This window comes from Cnephaeus nilssonii (assembly GCF_951640355.1).
Source record: "Cnephaeus nilssonii genome assembly, chromosome: 3".
In the NCBI taxonomy this organism is placed as follows: domain Eukaryota; kingdom Metazoa; phylum Chordata; class Mammalia; order Chiroptera; family Vespertilionidae; genus Cnephaeus; species Cnephaeus nilssonii.
Window position 1 is genome coordinate 29,291,713 of NC_137074.1, and position 24,328 is coordinate 29,316,040.

The window sequence follows — 24,328 nt, forward strand, 5'->3', positions numbered from 1 at the left end:
CAACCTCCCGTGTCCTTCCTCAGCCCTGATCATGCACTGGTGGGGTCCCTCGGCCTGGCCTGTGCCTTCTTGCAATCCAGGACCCCTCGGGAGATGTTGGAGAGCTGGTTTTGGCCAAATCCCGCAGGCCAGGCCTAGGGACCCTACTGGTGCACAAATTCATGCACTGGGCCTCTAGTAAATGTATAATTCCACCCACATGAAAACTGAATTTATGTTCAATACAAACAAAACAAGAAAGCAATTGAATGTCTACTATGAACCAGGTTTGAATTCTCAAGAATAATAGCTAATGTTTAGCTAATAGTAATAATAATAGCTACTATTTACAGAGTTTGTATGCATGCACATACAAGATCTCAGACCCAGATGGCACCATATATGAACTCTTCCAAACATTTAAGAAATTATAACAATCTCACAGGTTCTTTCAGAAAACATAGGAGCAAAAACTTCCCCACTTGTTTTATGCATACCAAAAATTATAATCTGGATACCAAAAATTATCATGAATATTACAAGAAAGAAAAAGTTCAGGCAAACCTGACTTCTGAATATAGTCACAAAAATCCTAAAAATATTAGCTACCAAAATCCAGGAATATATAAAAAGCATAGTGTATCATGACCAGGTTTCTAACAGGGATGAAAAAACAAAAAACAATGTAAGTCATCACATTAACAGAATTAACAAGAAAAACTATATAATGATTTTTATAGATTCAGAAAAATCAGTAAATAAAGTATAACAACTATTTATGATACAAATACTAAGAAACTTGGAGTAGAAAGGAACTTTCTTAATCTGGTGAAACTAGTTTTAAAAAAACAACAACCCTATGGTACACATCATACCTACAATGAAATGTTGAAAACTGTCCTTCTGCATTCAGAAGCAAGACAAGGATGATCATTGCCAACACTTCTATGGACCATTCTACTTGACCCACTATTAAAAGAACCAGTATTTTAAGAATTGGACAAATGGACAAAGTATTTGAGAAAGCACTTCAATAAGATGTTATCCCAATGACCAATAACATGAAAATTTGTTTAACCTAATTTATCATCAGGAAAATGAAAATTGAAATGACAATGTAATATGATTATACACTCCTCAGAAGAATAAAAATGAAACAAAATAAAACAATATCCCAAATGTTGGCAAAGATGACTAGCATCTGGTCTCTAATACACACTGGTGGGAGTGTAAATTAGAATAACCTCTGCCCTAGCTGGTTTGGCTCAGTGGATAGAGTGTCATCAGCCTGTGAACTGAAGGGTCCCCAGTTTGATTTCAGTCAAGGGCACATGCGAGGGTTGTGGGCTCAATCCTCAGTGGGGTGCATGCAGGAGGCAGCTGATCAATGATTCTCTCTCATCATTAATGTTTCTATGTCTCCCTCTCCCTTCCTCTCTGAAATCAATAAAAATATATAAAAAGAAAAGAATAATCACTTTAGAAGATTATTTGTCTATAAACAATAAAGTAGAGCATATCATATCTTATCCCAGCAATTTCAGTCCTAGATATTACCCAGTAGAAATGCATATGTGAGTTTATTGAAGACGTGTATGAGAATGTTCATAGCAATACTTTTTATAGTAACCAAAAATAATATTCAAATTCCCATCAATTTGTGAAATATATACATTAAAATGGTGGCATATTCATAGATTTGAATAACATAGGATGGGGCAAAAGTAGGTTTATACTTGTACATATGGAAAATAACACAATGATTAATAAATAATAATACAAGAATAAATTCTGTTTCACATACATACATCTGTAGACCTACTTTTATCCCACCCTGTATATAGGAATAAGAATGAACAAACTACAAGTATATGCCACAACACGGATGTAGCTCATAACAGAATGCCAAATGAAAAAGCCACACACAAACAAATAAATGCCAAGTGAGGTTTTATATATATATACGTATACATATATATATACATATATATATATATAGTTTAAAAAGAAAACTAACTTGAAGAGGTTAACAATCAAGATAGTGGTTACCATCAGCCAGTCAGGGTAATCCTTGGGTGCTAGTAATGTGGTTTTATTGTATTTTATTGTGGTTGTATTGGTATAGTCTAAATCTGAAAACTCTTTGAACTCTGTACGTAAGATTTATATATTTTTCAGTGTATGTGACACACTTCAGTGAAAAGTTAACTAAAAATTAAACCAAAGCAATCTCCACAGCTGTACAGCCAGGATTCAAAGTCAGTTATATCATTTAATTAGAGTATATTATCTCTCATTAGAATAAGATATAGTTGTATTTCTTTTCATCTGAGGTCAAAGAATGATATCATTCTGTACTGGTACATTTTAGGAGAGCCCCTAAAATCTTCTTGTGTCTATTTATAGGAGGCTAATTCTGTTTAAATATTTAATTGCAGATATAAATGAATGTGCCATTGACAATGGTGGCTGTCAGAACCAATGCTGCAATACAATTGGCAGTTATTACTGCAAGTGTCAAGCTGGCCAGAAGCTGGAGGAAGATGGCAGAGGATGTGAAGGTAATGGTTAGGACTGTCTGCTTACTGATAAGGGAAGAGAGAACATCTATGGAATGCAAAGGAGAGGGTTTGTCTTTTATCCAGAGGCAGTTGAAGTGCCTGTGTTGAATGTTGTCAAGAGCACAGATCTTCCTCTCATGTCTAGATTACAAAATTGTAACCCTAAGAACACTTCAAGTAGCTTATTATAGGAAACATATGATTATACGCTGGTTTGGTTGTGTCATGTTCTGAATATGGAATTTCAATCGTTCATTTAAATCCCTGAAAAGTACATATTTCTGAAAATATTTCATTTAATTCTATAGTCAAAATGGTGCTTATCATAAAATACTCATATGTTGCTACAATAGAAATGGCGGGGTACAAAACTAACCACAGAAATTGTATTCTTGGCGTCGTCTTAGCCTTTTTTCTCCCACACAGACTTCAATTTTCTGTCTCCTTTTGAAATGAAGTCATTCCTTCCTTTATTTATTAATTCATCATTTTGTTCATTTGACAGTCATTGAGTTTCTGCTCTGTATTAGGCATTATTCCATTCTTTGGGATATAAAAATTAATGAGAAATAAATTCTGCCCTGAAGGAGTTCACTGATTAGCTGCAGCGAAGATTGCAACGTAAGCCGAAGCCTTGCAGAAGGCTGTGTTAAGGCATTATGGCATGGGGATAAATCCACTGGATTCAAGGGGGCCTGGGTTTGAGTCTCAGCTCTGCCACTTACAATTTATGTAACCTTGGGCACATTATTTAATCTTGCTAAGACTCTTTTCTCATTTGTAAAATTTAGGATAATGGTAGTTCCTAAAACCCCAAAAGTTGCCGTGGGAATTAAATAAGATAATGCATCTAAAGCACTTCGCATAGTAGTGGCATATGGAAGCATTCAGGTGATAACTGTGAATCGCACTCTCATTTGTGAACCCCGTTGTTGCCCATGTTGGGAAAGTAATAGGAGCAAAAGACTGCTTCCTTCATTGTCCTCAAAAAGGGGAGACGTGGACACTGAAAAGGACACTGAAAAGAAAAAAAAACTTTTTTTTTCTCCTATCCACACTATCAAAATGCCTGAGTATTTTATTTGGTCACTTAGACATTCATTTATTCTAACTGTGGTTTCCTATTGATCTTACACACTTATATTCTTTTTTTTTTACCTGATACTATCTATTCCTGATGAAGCATAAGTGACTAAGCTCGTAGGAGAAAACCAAACAACAAAAGGCATTCAGCTGAAAGTGGTTGGGGCTGGCTGTTGGCTTGATTGGGACTGCTAAGACCAGACAAGCTGTAGATGTGAGTAGGCTGAACCACCGGTTGGCGGCCGCTGGGCTGGAGGATTTATCAGACTCTCAGGAAGGTATGTGCTTTAGTCCTTTTGGCAAGGCTGTGGCAGACAGCCACAAGAGGGTTCTAGGTAGGCAGCCAGATGTTCAAGTGCAGCTGCATCTGGGCCTTTCTGAGACAGGTTTCACCCAAAGCAAGGCCCTCTGCCAAGAACAGTATCTATATGTATAAAACCCTAATATGCAAATAGACTGAACAGAGGAACAACCAAACAACTGAAAAACCTGTTGCTATGACCTGTGCTAACCACCAGGGAGTGTGCAGGGAACATGGCAGGCATCAGCTGCAGTGGGATGGTGGAGCAGGTGAGCGGGGACGCCAGTCCAAGGCAGGGCACGGGTCTCTGTCATTGGCACGAGCCTCTGGTGGTTATTGAAAATTCTTTGCTCCTGCACGCCGTGGTCCCACCTGGTGCTTTCACCTGCTGCCTACGCCGGCCCTGCTTGCACGCACTGCTGGCACCAGAGCCGCCACTTGCATCCGCTGCTGGTGCCAGCCCCAATCATTCCACACTGTCAGCGGGTGCAAATGGGGGGCCGGCGCTGTCAGCATGTGGGAGTGGCGATGATGGGAGTGGGGCTGCGGGCAGACAGGGGCCTGGGGGCCACAGCAGGAGGGGGTGGGAGGGGATGCAGAGGGTGGGCTGAGACCCACCCCTGTGCCCACTGCAGCCTCACAGGCCACAGTTCCTTTCAAGGTGCACGAATTCATGCACTGGGTCCCTAGTTACATGTATAAAGGCAAGCCCTAAATTCACCCAGGCTCTTTTCCTTGAAAGTAAGATAATCTTTATTTATGATGAGATTGTTTAACAATGGTGTTCCCAGTACTGATTCAGTATCAGAGAAGGAGAGGAGTCAAGGCCCCCAAGATGTTCAGATGAAAGGTCGACAATGATCACTGAAGCATGGTCTACACGCTGAGAATATTCTTTGTCATCATGACCCCTCCCTTTCCTGAGATTCTCTTCATTTCTTTTTGACTGAGTATCATTATCATTATATTGTAGACATATTTGAAGAGCCCAGCACAGCAATTAGCCACTGTTAGGTATGACAATTGCTATTACTTTTTATAATAGCTATTAGGTTGATAAGAAATGGCAAACTTTATACCCACTAATTCATTTACATGCAATTATATCATTTTATTGAAGTCAGTTACTCTTCATATAAATGTAAAACTTTTAGACAAGTGATTTCCATGGCTTTATTTAACTGATGTTAATTTATACAAAATGAATAGGGGTAAGGTATTTGTGAGAATTAAGAGTTTGATGCTGAGTTAACATTGACATCCTAGTTACCAAGATGCAGAACTGAGGATGGCACTGTGGAGTGGAGCAACTCACCAGTAAAGAACCACCTCTATCAGTCTTATGCTTAGCATCCTTTCCTTTTCATATCTTTAAATTACTATTTGGTAGACATGACGATGCTAGAGATTCAGAGTGCACAATTGTTGAATATGCAATGATCTCAGATTTGTTTAAATAGGTAATTAAATAAAAAATAATAGAGGTCATTTTGAAATTGAGTGCATTCTAAAGCCACTGCAAATGAGCATTTCAGTTCATGTGGGTGCACTAATGAGCCATTCATATTTATTTATTGGATGTTCACGGTAAAGGTCAGTTGGTTTCAAAGACCATTGTGTTGAATGCTACAAACATAGAATTAAACAGTCATTTGAACAGACTTTGCTTTGCTTTAGTATAAATAGAATTTAACCTGCTTGAATTGCTTTTTAAAATACAGACCAACATTTTAGGAGATATTTGTTGTACCATTAAAATAAATCTAGACTCTACCTTTCAATGGAATTGAAACATTTGTAAATGGTATTGTTAGCTAATCTTATTTTTAACCTTTTCTCTAAAGAGCTATAAACTTGAGGAGAAGGCTTCTTTTTAAAAAGTGTATGTTTCTTTATTGATTTCAGAGAGGAAGGGAGAAGAAGAGAGAGATAGAAACATCAATGATGAAAGAGAATCATTGATCGGCTGCCTCCTGCACAGCCCCCACTGGGGATCGAGCCCACAACCCAGGCATGTGCCCTTGGCCCTAATCAAACCTGGGATCCTTCAGTCTGCAGGCTGACGTTCTATCCACTGAGCCAAGCTGGTTAGGGTGAGGAGAAGGCTTCTTGATTAGCTAAATTTACATGAGTATCCCCTTCTCTCAAGCATAGTACTGAACCAAAATCAATAGGTTCAATTCATTGCAGATAAATGATTATAGGGTATAGATTAAAGGGGAAAATAAAGAGGGAATAGAACTGCCTACCACTGAACACTGTGGGGAGATGCATACTATGTTGTATATAGTATATGTATTTATGTGTATATATGTATTAGGTGCATGAAGTTATTCTTTAGTTTATTATTGTGGGTTATAATATTTAAAATATGCAACCATCTTTGCATTTCAGAAAAAAATCAGCTAGATTTTATCATTTTATTTGCTATTAAATTCAATTTGCTGTTATTTTGTTTAGGATTTTTACATCTATAAACATGAGTGAAATAAGCCAGTAATTTACCTCTCTCACATGATTTTTATGGCAATCATTCTCAACTGGGGTGATTTTGTCCTCCAGAAACATTTGGCAGTGTCTGAAGACACTGATTTTCACAACTGAGAGAAAGGGGTACTAGTGGATAGAGGATGCTAAACATCCTCTTCTGCATCATCTACAGCATCTCATTCTACATCATCTACATCACATGGAGCTTTTTATACATCATCTACATCACATGGGGCTTTTATATAGTCTATTTTGTTTTTTGTTTTCTTTACTGCATATGCTCAACCAGTCTATTGAGTTTCAAATAGTAATGATTTAACTTTACATTTTTAGAAATCTCATTTTTCTCAAATCTGTATGTAGTTTTTTCTGTTGTATGCTCATTTTGATAATTGTATCATTTTATTTTACTATTTTACACATAGTTATTCTATAGTCTTCATCTGATTCCAGAATCTGTGGTCCTTGTGGGGAAGTCTAAATCTAATGTTTCTTATTTCTAGGCCATTAGACACTATATTCTCCTTCCTTTCATGTTGTGTATACCTCCAGTATATAACATCTCACAGAACACTGTACTTATTTACACATTTGTACTATCTATTAGGTTGGGAATATCTCCTGGGAAATGTTTATGTCATCACTTTTTTATCCCCAGCTCATAGGTGTCTAATACCCACCAGAATTCCATAAATACTTACTGAATGAATGAAGGAACAGATGGATAAATACCCATCCATTCAAATACAAAGCATATAAACATAGCATTTAGTATGCCTTTTATTCATTTCCTTATCTACAGATTCTAACAGTATTGCATTATTTCAAATCTGACTAGTGAAGACATTGGTTATCAGTAGGTCTTTGTGTAAATATTTTCTGGTAGCAAGTCTGTTTTATTTGAAAAGATAAATCACACTTTTTCCTTCAAGAGGGCAATTCATAGGGGGTATTTTTTTAAAATCTTAGTTTATACTTTTAAAATGTCTGCTTGTGACTTGTCTAAATTATTGGTTCAACAGCATAACTAGTGTGACTTTTGGAGAATGGTAGTCCCATGAAGTCAAGGAATTTTTCTAAATGAAGTGGCAACTAATAATACTGTGTTTTATTAAGGAACAGACAAAGATAAACATTGATTGAGCATTTCAGATAAAGTCTTCCATTTGGGAGAGATAAATTAACAAAAAGGTATGTTGCTTAGTGAATTAACCTTTAAAATATTTAACAGTAATATTGATAATATTTTCTGCCAAATATTTTTCTGAAACAAATTAGAAATTATAATGTGAATAAAGAGAGAATGTAACTCTGTATTTCATTATCATGGTATTATAGAATTTTTGGCTAAAAAGGCTTCTATAGATGGAATCCCAGGGAAATTATACAAGCTGAAAATGCTGATTGATGAGCAAAGTGACACTAGAAGCCAAGCTTTCTTATTTCCCCTCAATGAGATTGATAGGCAGCATGAACTGGATATAACGCAGGTTAATCAGAACGATGCAGTCACAGAGCTACAGGGGCCAAGAGACCCTCAACTCTGGTACAAGTCATGGTTTCTTTCGCCATTGGGTTTCAGGGGCATTAAGCATCCTGGATATGAAATTATTGTGTGCTATTTTAAATGCAAGTACAAGTGATTATATTTGATGCTTTGAGAACTCACCCAGGCCAGCTTCTTGCCTCCAAGCAGCACTGGTTCTAAACCAGCTGGTTGTTTATCCTGGTATTACAGATCTCCAAGGGAGGATTCTGTGATTCCTTTCTACAGTCTGTTTAATAACCCGAGCTAGCAGAAAAGCCTTCCTTAGGTGGTATCTATATTGCTCCTGCCGAAGTTTAAGCCTTTTTTATTTTATTTTCCTCTCAGTTCAGAAAGACTTACCGAATAAGAATCCTCCTTTACAGTAATTCTTCCCACACTTACAGCACACTACTATGTCCCTCCTCAGCTTAATAAAAACATTGTGCCAAATGCTGGAGTCTTTGGGAAAAAAAAAAAATCTATCTATATAGTTAGGTATTCATCTACCTGCATACATTCAGGTTTGAGTTCATGAAATTCATTTAAAGAAGTAATTATTAAGGGTTTTTCTACTTCTCTTGGTATTCATTTATAAAGGGCCTCCTGAAACTCCAGTGGTGTTGGGGGACATGGAAAGGTAGAAGTAGTAGTAATTTTCCTGGCCTCCAGAATCTGACAGTCTATTGGGTGGTATATAAATGGGAAAGAATTTGAGAAGATTCCCAAATTGTTATCTTCGTATACTAAAGAAAAAGTTGTCCTTTTTAAATTTATCAAGACATTTATAATATGAAATTCATTTTGTCTGAAGAGCTTGAACAACTTAAAATTCTTGGGAGTTATCCTAGTTGACACACAAATGTATACAAAGGATTCTTCTCACCCATCCACCCATCCATTCACCAGACATGTTTCAGACCTCAGACACTGTGGACCAGGCTGAACAAAGGGCACACACTTTGGATTTTAATGTGATCTCTGACATTTTCTACCTGTGGAGCTTAGGGCAAGTTCCTTAATATCTATGGGCTTTCTCAACCTCCTCTGCCCTACTCCATAGCCACAGGAAGAGAGATGTTCGTTAGTGTAAGGATCCTGACCTCTCTCTGCCCCCTCACTCACTCCCTTCTTCCCAGGGAAGTTGGAGCAAATTACCTCATTGGCAAGTTTGGGGAAGAAAATATGGAGTTCAGCCCACCTTCCCATCTCCTCATTAGGACCTGTAAATGCTGCAGAAAGTGTTCATCCTAGTCTGCTCTGCTCTGCTGTGGTATATGTTCAACCAGGGCAGGACTCCACATGGGGGAGAATGAGGCTTCCCAGCCACACCTGTGGCCAGGTTTGCCTAAGTCTGCATACAATTTGAAGAAGCCACTTATTACTGTAGCCCCAAGTCCCTTCCTTTAGTTCTAACAAAAATAAAGCCAATATTTTGGCTATATCTGCCTATTTTGGATGAACTCTGGACTAATTCAAAAGTCAGGCAGGGAGCTCAAATTTGTTATTGTATCCTTCCATCTACTAACATCTTGCATTTGCCTAATGCATAATACACATTCAGGAAGTGTTTCTTCTTTTTTCTTCCTTTTTTTAAAAAATTTCCTCCTATATAATATGTTGTTGAAGATAAAAATATGTGTAAGGTAATCTTTCTGTCTCCAGGGAGCTTCCCATTCAATAATAAAGGAGATAACATGGTTGCAAAACAGCTTTAGTGTAAGATAGCAGGCGTAAGTAAATAGGAGACAGGCGCAGCCCAGTGCTATGGGAATTAACCAGAGAAAAGGGAATGCACTATTGAATGAAAATGGACTGCAGGGAACAGAGACAGATACTAATTGTTCAGTCCTGGGACCTAACAATCTTCCCTCCACTTCCTTAATTTTCCCAAAAACTTCCCTATTGGAGTGCTGCCTCCTATCACTTGCCCTGCTGCCCCTACTCTTTGGCACTGGAAGGCATCTGTCATGCCCACTCTTACTCTTTGTAGAAACTCTGTTGTTCTCAAGTATCTGTTGTGCCCTTTAGACAAGAGAGAAAACATACAATTCAGACCTGAAACTCTGCTACCAAAGTGGAAATCCACTTTATCTCTTTTTAAGTTAATCTTTTAAATAAAGCCCATCATTTTCTCCCAATCACTCAGAGTAATCATTTCAACACCTCAGCTTTCAGCTAACACTTACTATAGTCAGAAGTGTATTTAGAAGCGAGGCGAGCTGGAAGAGACCCTTACTGATATAAATTCTCCAAGATGAGCCGGCTCGCTTTCCAGATTTCATTAGGGACATACAGATTTATGGCAAGAGAAGGGGACTAGAAAAAAGAAGTCCCGGAAGACCGTGGCTGAGAAGACATTTCTCTTGGGGAGGCCCCTTGTTGGGAATAATCCAGGACAAAAATTAGCCACAGGCAAACCTACTGCCTCAGTAGGCCTGGCCACTTGCAAAACAATGACACAGAAGGAGTCAATCTGGACTAAGGGCTGTGTGGGCGTGTCTGGCAGCAAAGGATCTTCTTTAAAAATTTGGAACATGGTCCTTGAATTTTGCCATATGTCAGGAAGCAGAACCTAAGTTTAATATTTTTAAGAATAAACCATTTTAGTTTTACTAGTATTCACAATTACTTTGAGTTTTCTCTAGTCAGTCCTCTTAAAAATGAGCTGAACTTTCTGAAAGATTGTATTGCTATATGTTTAAATTTTTTTTCCAAGGAAAATTCTCCAACTGTTGTACCCTGCCAAGTACCTCAGATTTGTGTTTTTCCATGATCTGATATGTAGAGGCTTGGTTCCTGCCCTTGCAAGACCCATATTATTTTCTATTACTATCCAAAAAATAGTAATGGGTAACTGATTGTTTAATATTTTTTTGCTATAAGAAATTCCTTCATTAATTTCTAAATAATGTAAACATTTTTCTCTCAATAAGTACTCATTAAAAGGGACTCTGAATATGTGTATAATTTTTAATCAGAAAACAAGCTAGTTAAAATTGACTTGTTATTGTACTATGGGCTTTTGTGTGCCTTTATTTTTAATGACTTGAAACCAGTACCCCCTCAGTATAGGATCTCATAGAAAGAATTAAAGCTACTCATTTCTGAAATAATTGTATACTTCACTTCATAAGTTCAAATTAAATTTCAATTTTTATTATTCATTCTAGTTTTTCCTAACAAGCCAATTCTACACTTCCTTGAATATGATTGATATCAACATAAAAGGATATCACTCATTGTATTTAGTTCAGATACATTTGATGGGTACATTTTACATGCATTGCCAGTAAAACCAAGCACATACAATATGCCTATTTTTGTATTTTTACTTTATATCTTCTATACAAGTGTCTAATTGGAAATAGTATCTCCCTAAGAATATATCCTGGAAAGAGGTAAAGTGCTTCATGCTATTACAACATAAACGTGCATATCTTTCAACACTCCCCATAAATAGGGAAGACATATTTAGAGAATCATATCTGGAGAATTTTTCTAAACAGTATTCTCTCTTTGTCAAGGGGATGGTAGGCCTCTGGAATTGTATAAAACCATAGGATTCTGTGATTGTTTATCAAAATATTCAGGGTAATTGATCATAAGTTGTTTATAGTCTGTCTTGCAGACGGAGAAAAACAGTTTGGTTTTTCTAACACCCTTGTTAGCCCTTTAATAATAGGTCATCTAACAATCCTGAGTGGCCCTTCTCATGGCAGGAGGCCTTCACTTCCCCAGAGCACACCTATAATGGGGAGAGGAGTTAGGCCAAGCCTGTCTGAGTTTCCCACTGGATCCTACTGACCCCTATTACAGGGTTGGGATAGAGAAGATCAGAACCAAGATACCTTAGGTTTCTCTGTGTGGGCATGAGAGATCAAGAATAACCCTTGAAAGGAATGCATTTTATATGTGTCTATTTTGTGCTGTAATTAAGTAAATGTTTCTCAATTATAAAGTTCTCTTATTCTGACAAAGTTATAGAAGTACAGGGCTTCAAATCTTACAGCATTTCCAGCAGTAGCACAAACCATTCAGTGGAGTTCTGAGAAAAAAAAAAAAAAGTCTTTTCTCTGACTCATGTAGTATATTTAATATTCTTTAAGCATGACCAAAATGACCTCTGCTAATTCATCATTTTTTTTATAATACTAAGGGAAACAACAGTGGTTATAAACTGCTTTTTATTGATGAGAAAATAAGTTGGTTTAAAATAATTTGTTATGGATCTTTGACAAATGTACTGTAAGCTTTTGCATTTGAATCAATGATTAGAAAAAATAGCGTGTCTGTACAATTCAAGGAACTAAAAGACCTGAGTTATCTATTTATTTTTATATAATTTCTTATATTTAAAAAAAAATCATCAGTTTGGAGACTTGACTGAGCACTTGGAAACATTTAAACTGCAGGTGAGAAAATTAGGTTAATTGTAATTCATTAGATGCTGTCCTTATTAAAAGTGAATTGATTTAATCTCTTTATATTAAAAGCCCTAAGGCACAAGAAAGCAAAATAGCTGTGTAAAAGCTGAGTGTTCTCAACAATTAGAAGATATTGCAGTCCAGTGTTTTTCAGACTCGAATGTGCATAGGATCTTGTTAAAATGCAGGTTCTGTCTCAGCAGGTGTGGAGTCCACCTGAGAACCTGCATTTCTAACAGGCTCTCAGGATACGATGCGGTTGTCCAGAGACCACAGTGAATACAAAGGCTTATGCTAGCCTTTTCTTTCAGTTCCTTTGTCATATAATTATTAAACCCTTACTAATTAAAATGCAGACATAATGAGGGATTACAAAATGGTATAATATGATTTGCTATTGTAGACATTTATAAAACCTTTTTAAACAGTTTTATTAAGATATGATTCACATACCATATAATTCATTTTTAAATGTAAAATTCAATGTTTTTAATATATTCACAATGTTTTTAATATATTCACAAATCAGCATACCACATTTAATTTTAGAATATTTTTATCACCTCAAAAAGGAAAGCTATACCGATGAGTATTACCACACCCCATTTCCCTCTAGACCTGATCAGCCACAGTTCTCTTTGTCTCTAAAGATATCTCTGTCCTGGATTTTGTATGAATAGAATCATACAACATGTGTCTCTTTGTAATTGGCATTTTTTACTTACCATGATATTTTCAAGGTTCATTTATATTATAGCATGTGTCATCCTTTTCTTCATTTTTAAGTATAAACCCCATTTGTTTATCAATTTTGAATAATATTTTAATAATATTTCATTTTATGGATAAACCCCATTTTGTTTATCAATTTTTCAGGTGCTGGACACTTGGGTTGTCTCCACCTTTCAGTTATTATGAATAATGCTGCTATAAATATTCTTGTGCTAGTTTTTGTATAAACATTTTTATTTCTCTTGGGTATATACCTAGGAGTGGGATTGCTGGGTTATGTTTAACACTAGAATCCTGCGGGTAGGTATAGTCCCTAAGCCTGGCCTGCGATCAGGGCCATCTTCCCCAGCTGCCTGTAGCCAGCCCACGCGTTCCCCCCCCCTGCTGCCCCCCCCCCTGGTTCCCTGTTCCCCATAGGGTGATAGGTGCCTGATGGCTAGGGGAAGGGACCAAGAGGTCGGCTGTTCCCGCCCACTCACTGGCCCCACCCCCGCCACAGGTGGCCATCAGGTGATCAATCTGAGCCTGCGGCTGGGGAAAGGGACCAGGAGGTGGTCAGTGTGCCTCATAGTGTGCCAGCGGTCATTCTGGTCATTGCGCGGGTGGGGGCCGATGGGGCTGGCCTGGGCAAGAGGCCACAGGTGGTTTGCAGGCCAGCCACGTCCCTGACTTTGTCAGGAAGGACGTCTGGAAGACATCCAGTCTATCCAGTCTAATTAGCATATTACCCTTTTATTAGTATAGATACTCTATGCTTAATCTTTCTGGAGCTTTTAATTTAAAGAAATACCGATGTTTATATGGGTATGCATATGTATAGATAGGCATCACACAATTGTCTTCATGGAAGGGCTCCATGGTCAGAGGATTTTGAGGAACACTGCATACTAAAATTCTCTAAAGCCAGGTGAGAGAGGAAGCATTTAATTTTGTTTAACTCCGGTTTCCCTAACAGAGTGGCTGCTCTGTTGACTAATGAGTTTGCCGACCACTGGGATAGGGGCTTAATCACAAGGAACAACAACAGCCTGTAATTATTGGAATCGAGAGTCTAGGTCAGTGGTCGGCAAACTCAGACAACAGAGCGGCAAACCGCGGCTCGCGAGCCGCATGTGGCTCACGAGCCGCAGTTTGTTGACCACTGCCCTAACATATTTGGAAATATTTGAAAGTGACACTAACTCCAAGATTTAATATTTTGTAAATGCACTTTGAGAAATGATTTAACTGCATGTTTTAAAGATAGACAGCCTACTGGATGAAGTAGAAAGTATATTCAGGGAATTTATGTATGACTTGTTTGGATAGACAGAGATGGCTGTAGCTTGGGATAAATTCTATGTGTCCATGGGCAGCGTGGTTTTCAGTGGGAGATATTTGAGTAGAGCAATAGTAGGATGGAAATGTGATTTCTGCATGTTGTTCTGGTCATGATGTGTAGGGTGATATGGAAAAACAAGAAGATGTGGAAATGGCAGGGAGACCATTGAAATCATCCAGCTAGTGACATCCATGAGATGTATAAGGAGATAAGAACCAATAATATCAAAGTCTTTGTAAATAAGATGATAAATAACATGGAAAAATTATTGCTAGTAGTGAAATATAATAGAAAAGTTATTGAACAGATATCACATTCCAACTAGATTTATTAGAATATATAAAAATGTATAGCATTTATAAGAAAATCCCAGCTCTATTTTTTTTTAATAATTTCTCATCTGAAAATTAGTGTTTGATGTCTGTGTGTGTCCCTGCCATAGGTTTTGATATTGCCATCTAGCTAAGCCTGATTATCTTCATTGTGGACCTGGGCTCTTGCTGATTCCTATTTTTCTCCATCAAATCCTAAGTCAATTTCAAGTTAATTTGAAACAACATTAAAGATGAAAACTTTCTTTGAATGTTATTATTAATTATATTGTTGGGGCACAATATTTAGTACATCTCAAATCTGGTTGTAAATAAGTACTGTCTTTGATGAGATGACCTGTCTTTACTTTTGTTCCTGTTACTATATTTACTGCTTTTGTTTTGTTGGATGCCATTGGAAAGTAGAATTGCCAGATGGTTTGCAAATAGAAGTGAGAAGTGACATTGTTATATACAAACAAGCTAACAAACAAGAAAAGAATGTTCACTTAAAAGAAAATGAAAACCTTTGCTTAAAACACACAGACACACTCAGAATCTCAGATTAATTATGTGTTCTTGTTTATATCAGGAGGAATATGACAAATATAGGTGATAGTTCTTAAGTTAGGTAGAACCATGGGTTTCTACGAGACACACATTGCGTTAACACACGGAACATGCAGACAGCCTGCTTGCCAGCATTCTTTCTTCAACTATCATTAGTCTCCATTCATTTTCACAAGTGATGCTCTCTAATATCAGTAAAGATTTTCCCTGTTGTCCACATGAGCTCCGACAGTATGAAGTTCACTACTGTAGACTTCAAGAGACCACTTTAATAACCATGTCAGATCCGCTCACTGGGATCTCAGCTTATACCCCTTCTCTGGGCCTCAATTTTTTCATCTGTAAAATGAGAGTGTGGGAATGGGAAATCTCAAAGCTTCTTTCAGGTTGTAAATTCCATAATTCACAAAGCACAAACACATAACGTTAAATGTAATCTAAAAGCTGGATTCTCTGAATGAGGCCTGGAAGAGATTTATGGAGGTTAATGGCAGGATAGAGACTTCTTCCCTGACCCCTACAGCTTCAGAGCCTAAGATAACTAGGTAAATATCCTACATAATAAAATGGTAGTATGTAAATTACCATCACTCCGCTACGCCCACGATTGGGCCAGCAGGAGGCGCAGGGGGCGGGACTCAGGGTGGCCGGGGTAGCTGATTGGGCCAGCAGGACGCTGAGCTTGCGGCGCCAGTGGCGCCGCGAGCTCAGCGTCTGTGTCATGGCTGCGCCGGAGGCTATCGGAAGGCCTGGTGCACCGGCGGCCAGCCGGCCAGCTCCCCCGCGATCAAAAGCCAAAGCGGAAGGCCTGGTGCACCGGCGGACAGCCAGCCTGCTGGTGCACCAGGTGCATGATTAAATCATGCACTGGGCCTCTAGTAAGAGTATATCAAATTAAAGGATGGAAAAAAACAAACAAACATAAGCAGCAATAAACTTTATCAGGTATAGAAGCCATTGATGAATCCCACCTGTCTTTTAGGCAAAGCTTTAAGATAACTTTTTCTCCATATAAGTCCTCTCTCTCTCTCTCTCTCTCTCTCTCTCAACTTCTCAACTTGCAGGCCACAGCTCCAGCACACCTATCTTATACTCAACATATTCATGCTAAACTTATTGTCATCAATTATTCACATCAATAGTCAATCTGGAGAAAATTTGAGAGAGAAATCAAACTTTATATTTCCTCAAATAAGTCTTTGAATTACTCAGTCTTAAATTGAGATGAATAGCTACAGTCTTAATAAACATTTCTGTAAAAATTATGTATTAATAAAAAAGAATAAGTTAAGTTCCCTTTGCCCCCCCAAAAAAGTGGTTTACATTTTCTGTGCTGATTCTCAAGAAAGAAAATATATAATAATAAAAGGGTAATATGCTAATTAGACTGGATAGACCTGATGTCTTCCAGACGCCCTTCCGAACAAAGCCATGGTGGTGGGGTCAAGGCAGAGGTGGTTAGGGGTGATCAGGCAGGCAGGCAGGCAGAGCAGTTAGGGTCCATCAGGCCAGCAGGGGAGTGGTTAGGGGTGATCAGGCCAGCAAGGGAGGGGTTAGGGGCAATCAGGCAGGCAGGCATGTGAGCAATTAGGAGCCAGCGGTCCTGGATTGCTAGAGGGATGTACCCCGAGGGGTCCCAGATTAGAGAGGGTGCAGCCCGGGCTGAGGGACTTCCGGCCCTCCCCCCAACCCCCCGCACCCCCCCCCGTGCACAAATTTCGTGCACCTGGCCTTTAGTTTAAATTATAAAGGGATATGTGATTCCTATTTTAACACAAGTATTGATCAAAAATTTATCCTCTGTTTTCTAGATATACTTTACACAAACTCACGTAATTCAGTTAATAGTTATCAGAGGTTAAATAATGTATCAGAAGTGAAAGGCAGCAATTATAGTTTTAAAGGGATCAGATGCCTTTTTAAAAATTACTCTTCATGAGTCATCTCTAAGGTGTAGATGATATTGGCATAAATGAGGGTTCCAGTGAGACCAATATCAAGAATTTGAAGAGGTAAATAAAATTAGATGTCTGGTAAAAGTCAACGCAAAATCAATTAGAGTAAAAATAAACAGAGTTAACTCTGTTCTCAGAGAAACTAGAGGAGCCCACCACAACCTTAAGTTATTCACAGAGTTTGAGAATGGTTTTGGCAAGCAAGGTTGGTTAGACACAGAGATGTAGCAAGAAGAGAGCCCAGCCAAGCATGCCCAGGAAAAAGGGAGCCTTAACCTTTTGCACTCGGATGTCGAGTGTGACTCGACACGGTTAGTGGTTAGCATCGGTAGCAGCTCGTATGTATTTGAAATATAAAAAAAATCCAAATAAATAAGTTTGTATGAAAAGAAACTCCAGTTTTTTTATTATACTGCTATGCTTTGTAAAATCTGGGGTATTTAAAAAATTAAATCCCGAGTAAAATAAAGGAATCGAGAAAAAAGCAAGCGAGTGCAAAGGGTTAAGCCCTCAAACTTCAAGAATCCCAGTCCTATGTGCCAATAAATAGGCTAACTTATCCTATTGAACAATATGTTTTATCTAACTAATTCCATTTGTTAGATCTCTGTATTAGATTGTAGTGTGAACTGTACCCGCCTGGGTCCAATTAGGAGAGACAGAAACCACACAGTAATTTGAACATGAGAAATTTAATACGAAGAATTGTTAACCGTAATGGGAGGTTGAAGTGAAGGGGAATTGGCAAGTAAGAAATACAGGAAACTCTAAAGAATATAGGATTACAGCTACTACCCCCAGGCTGAACAGGAGCATTAAGAGGCTCGAGACTTTGTTGGAGAGGGGGTGGTCCTGGTTCACTGGATGGCAGAGGCCACAGTGCTACCACTTCAGCAGAATTTGCTGGAAAGCTGACCTCTGAAACTTGCCAGAAATCCCGTCTAGGGTGCTGGAGAAAATAGTTCCTGGAGCGGTGTCTCTCCACTACAACACTGCCTGACGGGTGTGTCAGGGGAAGCTGCCAGTCATTGCAGGAGCCAGGAGCCAGGAGCTACGAACTGAAGAAGCGCAGCCTGCACTGAAGGAGCTGGCATTGGAGCAGCTGTGCACAACTGCAGCGACCTAATGCTAGAGGAGCTGCCCGGGCTGCTGAGGTGGGATGCTGGGCCAACAGCCCACATTACCCGTGGCGGGTAGGAGGAAACACATGCACTGCAAGAGCCAGATGCTGGTGAAGACTTTTGTGTTAAGGGAACCAGGTGCTGGAGAGGCTGCCTCAGGATCCTGCTTAGAGAACATGCTGGAGCCAGGAAGGAAAACCTGTTAGTCTGCAGTGTCTCTCCAGTGCCCTCTACTGGCATGGTTTAGCATCAGGCCCGCAGAGAAAGGAAAATTATTGAAAGGACCCAGATCCATTTTCACAGAGAGGGCAAAAAGTCAGTTTGGAGCTGGTAAGTAACAACTCAACAATCAGCACAGTTACCAGCTATGCTCACCCCACCCCATAAGATGATCCTCCATGCATGCCCTATGTCATGTAGACCTGGGTACTCAAGGAAAACAAAGTGATTTCTCCCAATCCATGGCCAACTTGGTCATGTGACATGCTTGGGCCAATAGCATTTAAGTGGAAGTGATACAGCGCCAATTCTGAGGAGGAACCGATCCAGAAACAGAGAAACATCGATCAGACCATCAAACCTCAGAGGGAAGGTAGGGAAGGGTGGGGGTAAGGGGGAGAGATCAACCAAAGGACTTGTATGCATGCATATAAGCCTAACCAATGGACACAGACAACAGGGGGGTGAGGACATGAGTGGGGGTGGGTGGAGGGGGTAATGGGGGAATAAGGACACATATGTAACACCTTAATAAATAAATTTTTAAAATCCTACCTAATAATAGACAAATATGCAAATTGACCACATCTCCAACACACCCACAAGCCACGTCCACAAGCCACGCCCACCATCCAATCAGAGCGAGCATGCAAATTAACCCAAACCAAGATGGCTACAGCCACAGAGAGCAAGGTTTCCTAGGTAACAGAGCAAGCCAAGCATTCTGCCTGCCCTTGCCAGTCCTAAGCCTCCACTCAAGCTACAAAGTTTCAATTATAAAAGGTAAACAAATTCAAACAAATGGCGGCAGAATGGAGCTTGAGAGAGCAGGCCAGGGTTGCCACCAGCAACAGGGGAAACAAAGCTTTCCACACACCCTGGCCAGGCTGACCCGCTTAAGGCAACAAAGTTTCAATTATAACCCCAACAGAAATGGCTGCCGACCTCGGAGGGAGCCCCAGGCTTGGCTCCGCTCAAGGCTACAAAGTTTCAATTGTAGAAGGAAAATAAATTCCAGATACCAGGGCCTCCGCTTGGGTTGCCAGGGGGCGTGGCCGGCCTGCAAACCACCACAGGCCCCTCTCTCAGGCCGCCCCACGCCCCAAGGGAACCCCCACCTGATCTGGGACACCCTTCAGGGCAAACCAGCTGGCCCCCACCCCTGTACCAGGCCTCTATCCTATCTAATAAAAGAGTAATATACAGATTGATCATCACTGCAACACACAATATAGCTGCCCCCATGTGGTCAAAGATCCTGCCCCCATGTGGACACATATGGCCACCACAAGATGGCCAGCAGGAGAGGCCAGTTGGGAGGCACCCAGCCTGCAAGGGAGGGCAGTTGAGAAGGACCAGGCCTGCAAGGGAGGGCAGTTGAAGGTGATCAACCCTGCAGGAGAGGGCAGTTAGGGGTGACCAGGCCGGCAGAGGAGGGAAGTTGGGGCAAACAGGCTGGCAGGGGAGCAGTTAAGCATCAACCAGGCTGGCAGCGGAGTGGTTAGGGGGTGATCAGGCTGGCAGGCAGAAGCGGTTAGGGGCAATCAGGAAGGCAGGCAGGCAAGCAGTTGGGAGCCAGCAGTCCTGGATTGTGAGAGGGATGTCCGAATTCCACTGGGATCGGGCCTAAACGGGAATTCGGACATCCCTTGAGGGGTTCCAGATTGGAGAGGGTACAGGCTGGGCTGAGGGACAACCCCCCTCCATGCACGAATTTCGTGCACCGGGCCTCTAGTAATAAATAAATAAAATAAATGTGAGTGTGCAGTTCAGCATCGCCTTCCATATCTTTGCCCTCTTCCATGAAGAAAGCAAGTCCCAGACTCTCATCTTGGTCCCAGAATGAGGTACAGAGCTACGTAGAATCACAGCCAACCTATAAACCGCTAGAAGAAAAGGTATTGATAGTTACACACCCCTGAGGTTTTTGGTTGCCTTTTATAACAAAAGCTGACTAATGCTGTTTCCATGCTTGACAAATAACTGGCTTTTATTCAGCTAATTATGATCACGCCGCATAAACCAGTGGTCGTGTAAACCATTATGTTATTTAATGAGTTTACATACTTGTCTGCAATAAGTAGATAGAATGGAAAGACAAGTCCTGTCCTTGGCTTGAGAAAAATTTATTCCAGCAATTTCATCCTGAGAGAAGTCTCAAGAGGCAGCTAGCTGGTGTTTGCCTTGACCCTGGTAGAAGGTTAGAGATGGAAATGTTATGGTCACCTGTTTCTTTAATGAGAACAACCCCTCTACAATGCTATCACACTTCTCTTGGCCAGTTTTCATAATCAGCTGTCAAGATTATCATTTACTTCATTTTACCTTATTTTAATCAAATGTCCCCAAATCAGTTAGGATCCTGGGTTGTGATTTATATTTGGGTAACTCTCTGTTCTTAATTAGACTTGTTAAACTTCTATGCAACTTTCTGTGGGTTTTTTAAATATAAACACTGTTGAATCAATTCTTTTTGAGCTGTCACTGTACTCTGACAACTTGATACTCAAGTAGATTTTCTCTTCCCTTATTGATTTATTAGGAGAAAATCACTTTTGAACTCACTGCTATACTAGCCATTCATCTTCTAGTACTTTGCTATTAGAGTCATTATTGTATTTGGTAATATGAAAGCAACCCTCAACACACACACACACACTCACTCTCACACACACGTGCACACAAACATACACATACCCATAATAACCATCTGAGACTAGATTTTCAGAATTTATTCAGCTGAAAAATCATGCTGTTACTCAATAAAAATGTTAGTAAAATTAGAAATAAGAATTTGCATGTTCTGGTGGTATGACTGAATACTTTAAAGCATTGGTCAAACACTAGCACGCATGTGAAACATGTGCATAACTAAGAAACATTTAATACTTCTAATACTTTCCCTTGAGTATGAGGAATATTACGTTCCTATCTATATTTAAAAGTACTGGCTAGGGTTTTTTGACCCTGCTTCTATGATGATGCTTAGTTGTAAACCTAATTTAATTTGGGCAGGTGAATGAAAGGCATCATGAGGCAATAGAAAAAAGCCACAAGGTCTAGTCTAATCGCTGCCACTGTACTTGCAAAATCTCAGTTTTCTCATCTCTGAAATGAGGATAATAACATCTGCCCTATCAAACTCATAGAGATTTTTTGTTTTGAGGCTCAAATGAAATGTGAAAAAGATACATAAATAGTAAAGGTGTTTGCTATGTGAAAATTTTTGATACTATGAAATGATTGGTTGTATGTTGACATCTTAATCAGAAAAGTGATCTTTAAATTATATCCTACAACAGAAAGAAACCCAAATACTGGGATAGGCATTAAAGGTAAGGGTAGGTAAAAATGTAATTTCTCCTTTTGATTTCATCAATAACCCTCTTTGGGTTGAAAATATTCTAAATTATAACCTAGCATTAACTTTTTTTTCAGATGTCTTAAAGATGGTTTTGAACTCTCAAACATTTTCTGGTATTTTTGAGAAAACTTAAATATAAACTACCTGTAAATGGGTCACCCTATTCTTAATCTTAAGCATGCAAAAAGAGTATATATAATCCTTGAATGTGCTCACAAGAAATATTAGGAGGAATACAGTATTTGCCAGCCTGTACAGATTTGACTTTCAATGAAAATGTTTGGTAAGGTAAATCTTACTTTGTCCATTACCTTGCCTGCTATGTGATATAAATTCTTTGCCTACTAATCACAAATCTCAAGATCTGGAAAATAGAGTTCCCTAGAACAGGCTATATATTTTTTATTCCCATCTCGATTCAAACTGATGCCGTTTTTCATGAGAGGACCAATAAAAGTCACATTCTGTATTGAAACATCTCTGTACTTTATGGACCCATCTGATATACCCTTAATAAAGTTTTAAAACAACTTACAATAGATTTTGCAAGAAGCTCAGATCTGCCATTGCTCTCATTAACAGCCCAATTTGAAACATTACTTTAGGCATGATTATCAGTAACATGTTAGTGAAGTTGTTTAATATTAAACGACTAACTGAAGGGACAAGATGCTCACTTATTGAAAAATCCAGTTAGATTGCTATGGAGAGTAATCTGACAAACAAAATTGCATTATGTCCTTATTTTCAAAATACAGACTTGTATTCATTTCCACAAATATGTAGTTCATTGAAAATGCCAACATTTCTAAATGAGAAGCACTAAAGTTGATAAAAATTAAAAACCCCGCAGCATGGTAAAACACAAATGTATTAGGAATAACACCGTGCTCATGCAGAGTTTGTTTAGTATATTATACTTTATAAAACAAAAGAGCCAGAGTTTCTGCCCCACCTAATGTTCACAGAAAGGACAATGAGCAAATTCTTTGTTATACAAACACTAGAGGCCTGGTGCATGACATTTGTGCACTGGGGTGGGGGAGGGTCCCTAAGCCCGGCCTGCGCCCTCTCGCAGTCCAGGACCCCTCGGGGGATGTCCGACTGCCAGCTTAGGGGGGTCCCCTAAGAGGTCCTTAGCACTGCCCCCGAGGGGTCCTTAGTGCTGCCGCAGAGGTGGGAGAGGCTCCTGCCACCATTGTTGCGTTCACCAACCATTATCCCGGCTTCTGGCTGAGCGGCCCTCCCCCTGTGGGAGTGCACTCACCACCAGGGGGCAGCTCCTTTATTGAGTGTCTGCCCCCTGGTAGTCAGTGTGCATCATTAGCAACCAGTTTTTCCCCCATTTGGTCGATTTGCATATTAGGGTTTATTATATAGGATGTCTTTTAAATACCATTGTCTTTTTTAATGGCCCCTCTATCTGGGAAGGTATTCTCTGGGCCTCAGAACTGTTTACTAAAGTATTTACTTACCTCAACTTTTTTGCCTTAATAAAAGATGATAGCAAATTGAAACATGAGATAATCATCAGAAAGAATGAGACAGTAACCTTTGTTGCAATGAAAAATCATCTGCACTGTATTCATCCTTGCATGTATGCGCACAAGTGTGTGTATTAGAACTGGTATTGACAATATTTGGGTGAATTTACAGTAAATTATTAAGAGTTTGGTTTCAGAGTCTGGGAGGATAGGCGAGGGCAGTCAAAAAGGGAGATTTAGAATTACAGAATTAGAATGGGCATTAATAATGTATTCTTGTTCATTTTTGTTAGTTTCTAAATCACATATGTCTAACTCTTGAATCTATTTATTTTATCTGACCATTTAGCCAAAATTATTTTAAGTTCTCAAAGACCATTAAGCCAGATGTAGGGCAAAGTCACAAACACATCATATTTGAAATAATTTCTCCTCTGGCTTTTATTGGCTGTTCTCATTGCTTTATCCGTAAGGAGACAAGGAGGATAAAATGAGATCAATTAACATCCTGGGCTCCTGGGCACAATTCAGTAAATGACAGTTTTCCCTGCCCTGCAGAGACAATCTAGTTTCTTTGGAAGAATTACTTATTTTACTCATAGAAAGAGTTGTGCTCCCTGCTCACTATGAAAGGTAATAATTACAAAACCTGTATTTTTTGCTTCTTGCTTCTGGGTTATTCTTGTAACTGTTATATTTCAAACACCAACTATAGGATATCTCTATATGCCAAGCAGCACTTGGACTTTTTTAGTTTACTTTGTACATGATTCATTCCCACCTGTTATGGTCATGGTATTCGCTGTGACCAAATCTGTAATATATTTTAGTTTAATTTTGTTGCTCAGTTAATACTAATTTTAGTTTGCTATTTTTCAATATTAA

The 24,328-nt window shown here is 39.2% G+C and overlaps 1 protein-coding gene across 1 annotated transcript in view; it reads left to right on the top strand.

Moving 5' to 3' along the window:
• Positions 1-24,328, top strand: part of LOC307097279 (EGF-like and EMI domain-containing protein 1) — a gene marked incomplete at both ends in the record, with an annotated part of 417,408 nt that overhangs the window by 279,533 nt on the left and 113,547 nt on the right. The window contains one exon of the mRNA XM_079767268.1: positions 2,418-2,540. Coding sequence (XP_079623394.1) covers positions 2,418-2,540 — 123 coding nt within the window. The remainder of the gene's footprint in view (positions 1-2,417; positions 2,541-24,328) is intronic.